This window comes from Perna viridis, chromosome 13 (assembly GCF_037379345.1).
Source record: "Perna viridis isolate PV_CMFRI_1.1 ecotype Kerala chromosome 13, ASM3737934v1, whole genome shotgun sequence".
In the NCBI taxonomy this organism is placed as follows: Eukaryota; Metazoa; Mollusca; class Bivalvia; order Mytilida; family Mytilidae; genus Perna; species Perna viridis.
This window is the reverse complement of record NC_142457.1, coordinates 31,585,822-31,598,902: the sequence shown is the minus strand read 5'-3', so window position 1 is coordinate 31,598,902 and position 13,081 is coordinate 31,585,822. Positions and strand designations below refer to the sequence as shown.

The 13,081-nt window shown below is 33.2% G+C and overlaps 1 protein-coding gene across 1 annotated transcript; it reads left to right on the top strand.

The window, feature by feature from the left end:
- The first annotated feature begins 8,595 nt into the window (after positions 1 to 8,595).
- LOC148600331 (galanin receptor type 1-like) lies at positions 8,596 to 11,228 on the top strand. The gene is made up of 3 exons (XM_088557108.1): positions 8,596 to 8,851; positions 9,668 to 9,879; positions 10,591 to 11,228. The coding sequence occupies exons 1-3, from the start codon at positions 8,692 to 8,694 to the stop codon at positions 11,038 to 11,040; spliced, it is 822 nt and encodes a 273-aa protein (XP_088413234.1). The 5' UTR covers positions 8,596 to 8,691; the 3' UTR covers positions 11,041 to 11,228.
- Positions 11,229 to 13,081: the final 1,853 nt, after the last annotated feature.

Below are 13,081 nucleotides of genomic sequence, written 5' to 3'. Positions count from 1 at the left end.
AAGGACCATGTAAACAATAAAGGTTCTAGAGTCTGGATTAATAGTTATCGAATAACTTCTGACTTCTACTAGAATTAATTTGTTGACTGTATTGAAGACATGAATTACACGGATCTACTTTGTCAAGAGGTTACTTTCTCCAACCGGAAATACAAAGTTGGGATTTTAACAGACAATTTATTTCTTGTTTACCAAATGACGTTCTAGATAAGTACGGCTAATTATTGAATAACCTCCAAATTTTACTAAACTTAATTTATTTACTATACTGAGGACATGAATTTGACAAATTTACTTCTTCAAGAGGCTACTTTCTCAGACCGGAAAGACAAGGTTGAGATTTTAACAGAAAATTCATCTTTAGTTTACCAAATGACGTTCCACATAAGTACGGTTAATAACCAGATAGAGAATTTTCAGGAACATACAAGGAATGTTTCCGGAGATGATGACCCGTTTTTTGGTCGTCCAGTATACACAGTGCTTGTTCCTTCAATCTGGTTTCTGTTGGTATTCCTTGGTTCTTTAGGGAACGGGTTAGTTATATATACCCTTAGCAAAAATGGTGACATGACGGCGTCGAATTGTTACATAATTAATTTAGCCGTAGCGGATCTGACTTTTCTTCTCATCGTAGTTCCGTCGACCGCTGCCTCTTACTCGAACCCAGACTGGTTGTTCGGGGATTTTATCTGCAGGATTACAACTTACATGATCTATGTGAGTATTTGTAATACATCTTTTAAGTTTTAAATATTTTTTTACCAGAAGCTGTTGTAAAACTGCATATAACATTTAAACAAAAGTAGGGATGTAAATACATTTCAAACAGCCGAGTTACGAATTACTTTTTCTTATCGTTAAAACCACACACCTTTTTAACATATTAATAGACCCTTTTGTGGTAAGTTGGTGAGCAAGCTCAATATTAACTTCCTTGAGGTAGGGCTTGGATAGAACAAAAATAATTTTCTTCGCTCGGAAGCGTATATTGAGCATGCTCTACGCTTGTTCAGCGTTTACCCCAACGTTAGAACAAATGTACATGTATCTTTTTTTCTGATCCCAATTTATCTTTGGATTGATTTAAAGCTCAAGTGTTTTTGCCACTTTATACATATCGAAAACTATTTTGATCGGTTCTTTTTAAAGTCACAGAGTCATTCTCCCAAGTCAGGGTTTGAGTTGGTACATGTAATTCATTTTCAAAGACATTGCAACGAAAACATAATACTTTCATAGTTGCACATACATGTTGTGAAGCGCTTTAGTTAAAGACATCGTAAAAGAGCGTAATTTTAAGTGACATTACACTGTTTAAAGCAATTCCAGACAAACAATTAGCGCAATAATCGGGCGGAAAATAACAGATTAAAAAGAAAAATATGACCACAGATAGATCCCATTATGCTGAACTCTTCTACCTACATGAGAATTTGGCTTAACCTAACGGTTTTGGAGATATATGTGAAAAACTATTGCGTGAGCCCTATGTTCTATTTTTAGTTACGGCGGTCATGTTTTTTGACGGATAAAATATCCCCACATCAGTTCTATGCGCGATACCCTAAGAAACATTCATACTAAATTTGGTTGAAATTGGACAAGTAGTGTCAGAGGAGTGCCAAATGCTGATAATAGCTCACCTGTTAATTTGTTTCATACATCTCAGCAAACCTGCATGCATGTGACTGATTTAGAGACACTTTATTCTAATATGATGTTTTAAGCTTTTTTAGTGCAGTAACTGTTGCGCATTATCTTCCTGTATGTAGGGGTAATTTTGTGGCCAATTTTTTGAAAGATACCAAAGTTTTCATCGCAAAGATCTCAGTAACCCTTAAATGTAATGATTAATGAAATTTGAATTCTCAGTGATGGTTCAGTTTATCTTCATTCTTTTTCTCTATGATTCAGTTTATCGTTCATTCATTTTGTCGATGGTTCAGTTTATCGTTCATTTATTTTCTTATTACTCTATATTCTTGAATTAACAGTACAAAGAACTTCAAATTAAGTAGAGAACAATGACCTTTTTATTTATATCTGTACTCAGTAATCAGTCATCCTAATAAATGCTGATGGATTACAAAATGCGTATGATTGTAAAACAACTATCATCTTGAGAAATTAAACGGCAACATGGCGATGATATTAAACCAATCAGAAAGAGGTTAATGCCGGTGAACAAACATTCCGACGCCAATTATCTAAATTCTTTATTACAAATTTCCGGAACGGATATCATGTCTAGTCCGGATTTGGTAAATAATTAGACGTTCATTGCGATCTTCTGACTTATGGATCCGTTTTATGACTGATTTATTCTGTCATTTGTGATTTCTTAGACTAATCAATAGCAATGACAAAAAAAGAGTCATATCATGTCAAAGTTGTCAAGGCATTTTGAATGTGTGGATACAAGACAAAATGTGTTGTGGTTAAGGCTGTTATGTGTTTACTTAATTTTACTCAAATTCTGCGCGATAACATAATATCCAATAAAAGCGAGGTGATTTCAAAACCCGTGCCCCTTCATCCCCTTAATCCAACATTGGTTGTAATGTGTTCATCGGTCGTATGTTGTATCATTGTTGAATATGAAATAAAGCATTACCATGGAAACAAGTGAAATAAATAGATCAAAAAGATGATGAATGATAGATGAATTTCTTATGAATTGAAATAACAAACAGGTAAAAATTGGAAACGTTGACGAAACATTTTTGTTTTGTCTTGATTTGTATTTTGTTTTTGTTTTTTTCTACTGAGAAAGGCTTGTTTGTAAAAGACTTTCTAGATACATGTATCAACTCCGGAAATTGCTACATGTACGTCACTAGTGATCTGCTTTTCTCATTGAAAAAACATGCTATTTTTCAGTTTGAGAGTAATAAAATATCGTGCAATTGAAAATGAAAAGCAAAATGAAAATCTAAATACAACAATTTAAGGTTACATTAGATAAAGGGAAGGTACATTTAGGTAGGTAAAATCATTTTTATAGATTATTTTACATAAACAGTAATCGGAGGATTTCTTGACTTTAACAGTGCTCAATTAAAAAAAAATAGTTAAGTGACATTTCATGAAAAATACCAATAAAACGTGCTAGGATAGGAAGAAAAAAATAGGGAAGCAAGGGTAACCTTAGCTTAGAAATGAAATATTCGTTTCAAACCGACGTCGTCTGATTAAAAGTAATATGTATCTACAATTGTACAGCTTTATTCGATTTGTTAAAAGAATACTCTTAGTCTTCACAAAATCTAATTTGAAGCCTTGGTGGAGTTCAGTTTCAGAAGTTTTACTTCAATTCAATTCGACAGATTAGATAAAAAATATTTGGACATGCAAATGAAGCGAATTACAACCTAAAAACTAGCAATCCGTTGGTTCTATTGATTGCTAGGATTTATTTACGTTGTCTAGGACATTTTTGCCGATCGACATTGTTTTTAAATTCTTGAACAAATTAGCACTTGTTTCATTAGAATCAAACTTCCACGTCTAAAATTTTGACGAATGTCTCCAATTTAAACCGAAACTAATGATATTGCTTGTCTTTGATTTATGAATGCATTTCGAAACAGTATTCGAATATAGTTTTGTCACGTATTACAATTTGCTGTAAGAATTTCTCAGTAAAATTTGATGACTGATCAGTCCATTAATCAGAATATATTATTTTTATCTGTGGTAATGTAGCTCCATTAAAGTGAATATAAAAAATTGTGGCAATAGAGAACTCAACAAAACAACATTGATATTATACACATTATTTTCCCTCAACTTTTAAACGTTTTGTACTACATGTATAATCATTTGTGTTTTTATTTATCCTTTTTTTGCCTATTCTTAACTCAAGCGCTTCAGTCTGCCGATCGGGCCCATGTGCCACAAATGTGAAAAATTTCATAAGTCTGAGCAAGGTCATTACTGTCTATGACGCCATCAATATTAATGCATTAGATCCAATCGAAACCACTTGGCCATTTCCGCTACACTAAAAATAACCTCGTATGAAGAAACAAATCTTTCGGAATTCTTATCTTAAAATGTAGCTATTCGTGAATCAGAAATATTTTTATCTCCCAGACCAAGCTAAAACAGGTGAACAGTAAATTCTCTTATAATTGCATAGCAAAGAGGAGCTAAGCAAAAACTAATGATAAAAAATTATACAAAATTGACTAAAATTTAAAAAAATCCGCACAGATTTTTCCGCCACCTATTATGTACGATGTTTTTCTTTCATTTAAGGAGAAAGGCAAATTAGTTACGATTGGTTTTATGATATGTACGTCGTGTACAATTTGACAGTATTCTCCGCCCTTTTTAATCACATGGTTTATGAAATATAACTCTTCACTGCAGTCACGTGACCATGAATTGGATACTAACATTGTACGGGATATCTCATTTTAAGGGAAATGGTAGTATTTAAATTCCCATAGCCGACAATACTAACCTTTTTATGTTTTTAGTAATTTCTAATTTAAAGTAGGACTCAAAAACCTTTGTTGTTGTTGTTTCATTCAGGGATCACCATGCCAATAGGGGTTGACGATTTTTTTTAACCATCACCAAAACTTTGAAAGTACCGTAAGTTTTGCATTTTTTAGTTCCATACTCAGTTGTAATATGCAGTCTTTTCAAAGTTTCATTAAAAAAGTATTTCCAAGAAAAAAAAAGTTTTCTTAACTTTAATACTTAAAAATTCTAAGAGAAAGAAATCATCATTACAAACATTGTCAGTATACCAATCTGTCCTTTCAAAGTTCTACTTCCTTTCATCTGAATAGGGTACACGATTGGTCAACCCAAATGCAGAGAAATAAATACTACTATAGTTTTCCTACATGTATATATACAATGGTACCTAAAATGCAACATGTTACCCTGTATGACATGGGTCAATCTCCTGTTGAGAAGGTATATTCGTTATTTCAAAGCTTTATACCTCTGCAACACTCAGTGCTTTATCCCTTCTCCTTATGTATGCAAGATATTACAGTACCAAAGGAAATAGCTTGTCGGATTTTAACAAGTAGTGCTCATGTCTTAATTGTGAATTAAGATGGCGGATGCTAGAGTAATCAAGGGAACCAAGATTCTGGCGGAAATCAAAAAAATGTAACCCAGGGACAGAGACCAGACATGGAAAACAGACACACACAACAAAGAACAGAAAATAACCAAAATGATACATAAAAAGTAACACAAGTAAATGAGCAACTAGGACACCACTAAAAACTGGGAGCATGAACCAGGTGCACCAGTAGGGTAAGGGTCCTACGTAGTAAACCAGAAAGCAGTTAAAGGTCTGCGGAGGAGACTGTACTTAGGTTTTATCTGCACATCTGATATAATCGCAGCACTTTGTAAAATTTATCTAACATAAAACTTCCCTGTTCTTCTTGGAACTTTTACCAAAATGATATTTTTTACAACTTACCCAATTTATGGTTTATATATTAACCATTTTATTTGTTTTCCTTCTCTCGTGGGGTAAGTGACTCAATCCGATCAACAATGAATACTTATATTTTATAAATTGACAATTGTCTGTACTGTTTGTAAATTTATCAGACTAAGAATTAGACCTTGTGACAGAATCTTATCTCAGTCAACCTAATGGGACAATTTTCTCCCGTTTTTTCCCAAAATGTCAACTCGTAACGATGAAACGATGTATTCGACTGATATTTTTTTGAACGGAAATAATTGTGATTAATAGGGTCTGAAGACAGAATGGAACAATTTTTGCTTAGGCTATAAAACTGATATTTTTTTCCAGAATTTTCCAAATTGGAATACTTTCAGTCTTTAGTGTGATTATTTTCAAGCTCTATCTTCATTTTCCTAAAGTATTGGCCAAAGTTAACATCCAAATTCTGCTTAAGTAGTTCTCGGTCTAAGAATAAGGCAAAATGTGCATAAGGTGAGGCACATGAAGAAACAAATTGCATTATTCAATATTTACACATCATTACCTCCAGAAATAACCATCAACGTATTTGTTAAGTTTGCCTTTTTAAGATATTGATACATGTACATGTAGGTCAGATTTAGTTGAAATGCACGATGAAAAATGGCGGGAAAATCTTCCATCACTTTTCCCAATACGATCTACATCACAGATGCTTCAGGATATATTTGAATATCTTTATAAAAACAAATTAAGAAAAATAATGGGCTTCGTATTGCCGGTTTCTTACACGGAATGATACTTGAATAATTTGTTTGGCAGTCACTTGTTCGGTGCCCTTTCTTTCTCCTACGAGACTTGTTATATAATCATAACCGTGTTGAAAACAAAAGCGGCACAATTTGTCCACTTACGACGCAATAAGAAGGGTTTACTGAGTATTGATCCATTTTACGTGTTGTCTTAATTTTTTTTTATTAATTTATAATTATTTTGGCTACAAATTTCTTTTACTTTTGCTTGTTTGTCTTATGATTTGTAACTTCTATATAGTTATCAATGTTCCTGAAAAAAACCTTTGTGATATACATTACATAATTTATAATTATATTTCTCTTCTATAAGGTTTTTGATCAAAATGATAACCAACGAAATAGATACATTGTATCAGTTGTTCACGATAATGTACCGGAGAAATAACAATGTCTTTGAATCAGCTCAATTTCTTAAGTGTTGAGGTATCCGACAAAAAAGGCAAATATAGTACAGATAAGTGTCAGTCTCTGTAATAATAAGGTAGTGATTGACACATGGTATAAAAAACACCATTTTGAAAGTTTAATTTGACCATTTGAACCATCAAAACCAAGGAGAAATGACAAGATTTTCCATATCACTTTGGTAAATTGAATTATGATTTCATTGAAATGCTCTGAAATTGAGCAGTTTTAAGTGGGGATAACTCTGTCAAAAACCTCATATTTCTGACATTCTATTGAAAATTGAAAATTTCTGAGCAAATCAGTTACATAGAGATCAAATAATTGTTTTTTCAAATAGAGAAAGCATCCTTGGGTAAAATTATATTGTCAGATCGTTGGGTTTTTGACATGCATATTTCTGATTCTTACATTAACTTACACTTAATGAATGTAATGTATACCTAAAAGTAATGCTGCTGAAAATATACATGTAGGTATCGAGACCTGGCGTTTTCTTTTCCGGGCCCAGAACTGGAAATCTTCGTGGGTCACATAACCATAGCATATCTACTCAGCCAATTTCAGCATTTATGGCTGCATATTCTACTGACCTCATTAAAAGCTACATGTACATGTTTTGCTTGTGTTTAAGGGAAGGAAAGCAAAGGAACCAGTATTCGATGGATAATAAAAAACGTAACATTATACAGGGATAACGACACGACAAAATAAACACATACAGCAAGCATTAAATAAATATAACACATACATACAAATGTATACGAATAAGTCGGACTCCACTTAAATTTGAAACATTGACCTATGTGCACCGGTAGGATGAATGTTATCAGCTTTTTTTAAGGACGCGCTTTCTGATACAACTTAAACTGCTGGGCTGGATGCTGGATTTCTGAACCAAAAACAATAACATTAACAAAAACCCCAAAACCCCAACCCCCCTCCCAAAAAAAGCAAATAAAAAACCCAGTGAAATCAAATACCGATAACTAGTAGCCCGGAATGAAAAAATGCAGTACAACACAAAGACGTTCCTAGACCTGTCCCTACTTAAAGTTAACATTGCAGGGAATACAATATCTGTATTAGACGATTGTTTTGTGGTTAAGGCTGACCCAAAGGGAAAAAAAGTGCATTTATACCACCCACTTTCTGGATTTTTTGTGGACGCTCTCTGAAATGTAAAATAGCCTTAAGCTTGGATACAGAAGTGATAACTGTGAGATGATGATTGACGAATCAGAATCCGTGTTACTTGTGAAATTAAATTATATACATGTAATGATCGGGGTCAATTAACGAAATATTTTTCCTGTTAAACTAAAGAAACTAAAATTTAAAAAAAAACCTGTAAAGGTATGATCTCACTTAACTAAGTAGGAGTAATTGTTTATCAAGTTGATTTAACACCTGAAATTTGATGAGCTAATGATAATCAGATGAAAAAAAAAACATTGCGAGGTATTAGTACGGCATAGTTCTTCTAAAAATCAAAGCACCGAAGGTGCTGAAACTCGGAAGTCGCTTGGCGTACAACCTGCAAGATAGGTTCCCGATGGTTATTTTTTAAGCAATGTGCTAGAGTGCCGGTCACTGAATAGAAACCTGTTTAAACCATACACTTTTACATCAATTCTAATGTATTTTGATCCTTGGTAAACCGAACACCTACATGTACACTGTACCTGTCTTAACCGATAAATTTAAAATTACAGCTTGGTTCAGACATGCTTTACTGTTACATGTATAAGTTAAAGTTTGCTTTAGAGATATAGTCGAATATTTTAAGTTTGCGGATGTCATTTTTTATGCGGCTTATTTTACTCTGTCTATGATTACCTCTGCTTTATTTCAACTTTCTTCCGTTTACTGCTTATCCTTCCGGAACACCTTAGTTTAAACCTTAAGAGTTTTATGTTAATGATGCTGATGCTTCAGTTTTTTTTTGTTTTTAAATGTGATCTTACCGTAAAATTACATTTGTAATTGCTTAATACGGATTGTATGTATAGAAGTACCGAAAAGATCAAGATTTAAAAAATGTTTTTTTTTATATCGTTGCAGGTAACATTACATGCCACGTCCTTCACACTAACAGCGATGACTATAGATAGGTATTACGCAATAGTCCACCCTCTTAGTTCTATAAATTGGAGAAATCGACGGATATCGACAATCACATGTCTTCTTGTTTGGACAGGTAGGCATATGTAGTTTGGTAACACATGCAGATGATTACAAATATAATTTTGTTCAGAAATGTTTGAAAAGACCATTTGTAACCCGAATGATGAGGTACCAACCATTTGCTTTGTGACTGTGAAGAGGGAAGTTAATAAAAGAAAAATAAGTACGAAGAAGTGATTGTCCTTTTACAATAGACCTTATTAATATTCCCGACTTTGACTTTTTTTAAAAAAAGAAGTAACTCAGTAACTCTCCAACCTGACAGACTGATTTACTCTCCTGTTAGAGCAATGGACAGCAGTAGACTTCAAATTCAAATATATGATGTACGGTAAATTATTTCATACATTAATTTATTTCAAACCATTTAGGTACAACATGTAATTATATGTACCAAAGTAAAATAGTTCAAAGAAAAATAAATTGTTCTTCCAAACGAGACCGCCAACCAGATTGTCGTGTGTTGGTGGTTATGTCCATTTAAAAAAAGAAAACCTTGCTAAAATGGCTTGCCTTCCGTAGATATGAAAAATGATTATTCAAAACTTGTATATTTAATGTTGTTTGTTCAATATTGAATATTGATGAAATCAACTGATTCGATCCATCCGGCTCACCTAATGTTACTCACGGTTTAGTTTTTTTTCTTGTTCCCTAATCTTCAGTTTTTATTTTTTTTCTGTTACATTCTGTATGTAGACCGTCTTTTTTTCTTGTTTCGTCATTGAAGCCATGCAACGATTTGGATTTCGGTGTCTCTGAGTTGTCTTATTATTTACGCTTTTGTATTTTTGCCAATTTTTGATGAACTAGTTATTTGCTTTTGCAGTGGCGTGTTTTATATCTATTCCGTTTGCAATGTATCACCGAACAGTTTACAGAGAAAGTCATGTTTATTGCCAGGAGGTGTGGCCTGATGAAACACTCGGTAAAGTCATCCTCATCACAGTGACAGCAACTAATTACGTCATCCCGCTGTTAATTATTGTCGCCTGCTATTACCGGATATTACGTAATCTTCATCGTGGATACAGACGACAAGTAAATTTTGCCTTTTGGATGTCATTTCTATAGTTTTAGCATTCTACAAAATTCGTTATTGCATTAGTTGACATTCAGGTTAAGTTCTGTTTAAAGTTCGTATAACAATTAAAGAAAACAGCTCAAATCGGCTTGATCCATCCGAGAGCTTTGCTAACCTCAAATATGCAGTCTTGATCCACCAGAAAGCTTTGTTAAACTCCTGTATGCAATCTTGATCCATCAGAGAGGTTTGTTAAACTCCTATATGCAGTCTTTATGATATCAAACGATATCTTTAAGATAAAAAGTCAAAAATATTGCGGCATTTGTCACGTCTTTTAAAAATTCTCATGTTCTACAATAAAAATGAGGACAACAACTTTAAAATCTTATTTGATTATGAAACATTTGATTGTACGAAAAAGCATTTTTGAATTTTCAGAAAAACAAATATGTGTTTATGAATAAAAATAATGAAAAAAATGCATGTAGGTGTCAGAAAGCCGCTTTGTTTCAATTAGGATTTCAGTTTAGATTCATGCAATGGTTAGAAACGAACAATTACGTATAATATAATGCTTCCGAAGTGTGCAAAGTGAAGATTGCTCAAGAAAAAAAGAAATAGGTCCAGACTTAGTATTTTTAAGGGATAATATGTCGCTAACCCTTTCTTCAATGTCTCTTTATACCTGTTTTGGTTTTGTATTGCGATATTGTTGTTTATTTCAGACAAGAAGATGCGTAGAAACCCAACCAGAATCCCAACACAGAAGGAAGAAAAGGATAACCAGAATGATTGCTCTAATCATTCTATTATTTGCCATATTCTGGTTTCCAATTCACGTTCTAAATATTTACACCAAACTTTACCCAGATTTCCCCAAAACGGAAGTGTTGTTTATCATAAAGTTGCTCGCACATACACTGTCGTACACAAATTCGTGCCTAAATCCTCTTATTTATGCATTTTTAAATGATATTTTTCAAAAATCTTTCTTAAAAACTTTTCCATCAGTGACATCTTGGTTTTCGTGCATGATAGGAATATCAGAGGAACACGAGAATACCCGAGTAACCAATATGGTTGATCAAGCTATTCAAGCAGGTACCAACGATAACGTGGAGGCAAACAGTGACGTCATACAAAGACAGAATATATTAGATACAAAACTTTTATAATATGATATTAATTTTCATAATGATTATTAAAATGACAAAACTCGGTTAAAATTACTAAGATCATGTCTTGCAAAGCAAAATCAGAAATTCGACGGGAGAGTTCGACTACGGAAACACATCGTTTTGCATTCGTTTAAACTCACGATAAACGCACGAAACAAGCGTTCGTTTAAACGCACGAGGAAACGTTCGTTTATTAATTTGTACTTTGATTATTTCCTTGATTCAACTGTTATTTTCATATTATTTGCTTTTATTAATTTATATATTTTCATTATTTCAATTTTCTACTTTTTCTTTTGTCATTATTTGTTAATATTATTATTTTTCATTATTCGTCTATTGTGCGTATAAACGCACGCTAGTAGTCCGAATTTCCTCTGACCCTGCAACCCTCCTCTTTTTTATTTGGATATTGATATGTCGGATTGGGGTCAGAACGATGTGCCATACAAAAAGTTGGAGATTCAGCGGTACCGCGGAGTATTGCCCTTCACGCGCTTCTTACGACTTTCGTGTAGGTGATGCATACCTAGTTCGATTCGGGATTCATTTTTCTTTATGCTGTAGTAAGTTTCATCGGCTATTTGTCATAAAATCTCGGTAAAAAGAAGTTTGAAAGCCTTAACCCAGGTTCAGCAGCCATTTGCTTTCGATTTCCAACTTTGAGTGACCCAAGCGAGATTTGGTCGTATGCAAATGAAATTCCGTCACGTGAGATCAACAGACACCGCCTTCTTTGTGTGTCTAAACAAGCGTGTGCACTGGAACAACATATGAAAACACGTGGTTGGATCCAATTTATAAATTACAATTACTTTTGGTTGAACTGTGAATTTTTTAGATGTGTAAAATAGTACATGTGGCACCTCATCCTTAGAATACCCTAATTCAACTGTTTAAACTCAATTTTCGAGCAGGTTATTAAAATATTGGAAATGCATTGGGTGTGTGTGTGTTGGAGGGGGGGGGCAGAAGGCAATCATATACATTTTCTTCTAGATTTTAAATTGCTTCATATTTTTAAATAGCAGTTTATAAATATGTTTTGCACTTATTTTTTAAACAAGTATTTTTTCCCCTTGATTCAAGAAATAAAGGGGAAAAACACTTGTTTATTTCTGGTTTGGTTTGAAAAATTTTGTAGATGTCACATCAAAATCCTTGCCTGCGTTTTTTCAATTAGATTTCAAATATCTTTTGCAGTTTTCAAATTATAAAGGAAGTCACGCCCTAACAAATCATATTTTTTGAGATAATGAAGTACAAAGTGATCCATGAATGCACTCTAAAGCAGACATTTATACTTGTATTGAATTTCAAAATGTGCAATATTGTGTCCAAATGATTTGTTATGTCCATAATGAACTGTAAGACTCTATATTAAGTGTGTCAATAACTAATATTGTGTCCACACTTGCAGAGTTTAATTGACTGTGGTTGTATCATGCTGCATATGGCAAAGCTTTTTATTTTAAGTTGGACACATTCTTGTACTGTAGGGTTTCGCATTTGCTTTCAATTTGTTTAATTGCTGAGGAGTTTTCTTCACCTAAGTATGTTATGGTGAGTTATAACATTCACATTAGTTAATTAAAAGTTGATTTGGAATTTACTTGAGTACCTACATGTTTAAACAAAATGTTGCACTTGTCTCTATTACTATGTGCATGCATCATAAATAAAACATGTTTATACACTGGTAAACTTAGTTACATCTTCCAGTGACAATATTCTTGTAGGATTTAGGGGGCAGGGATTTGATGTCAAATAAGAAATTTATGTTGCACAAACATTTAGTTTTAACTCAGAAGCAACTGAAATCAATATTTCATTTTGAAAAAAAATGTCTTGTTTAGTAATTGGGGAAACATAAAATCATTATTTTCTTTTCATTGGAGGAGTAAAATATTCCTTTCAGGAATTTGGATCACTTGCCCCTTGCTAATACAATGGTCGATGCTTCAGAGATTGAACGAAGACAGAATAATAAAACATAATACATGGTCCATTTTACAAATTATTTTTTTGTATCAATGCC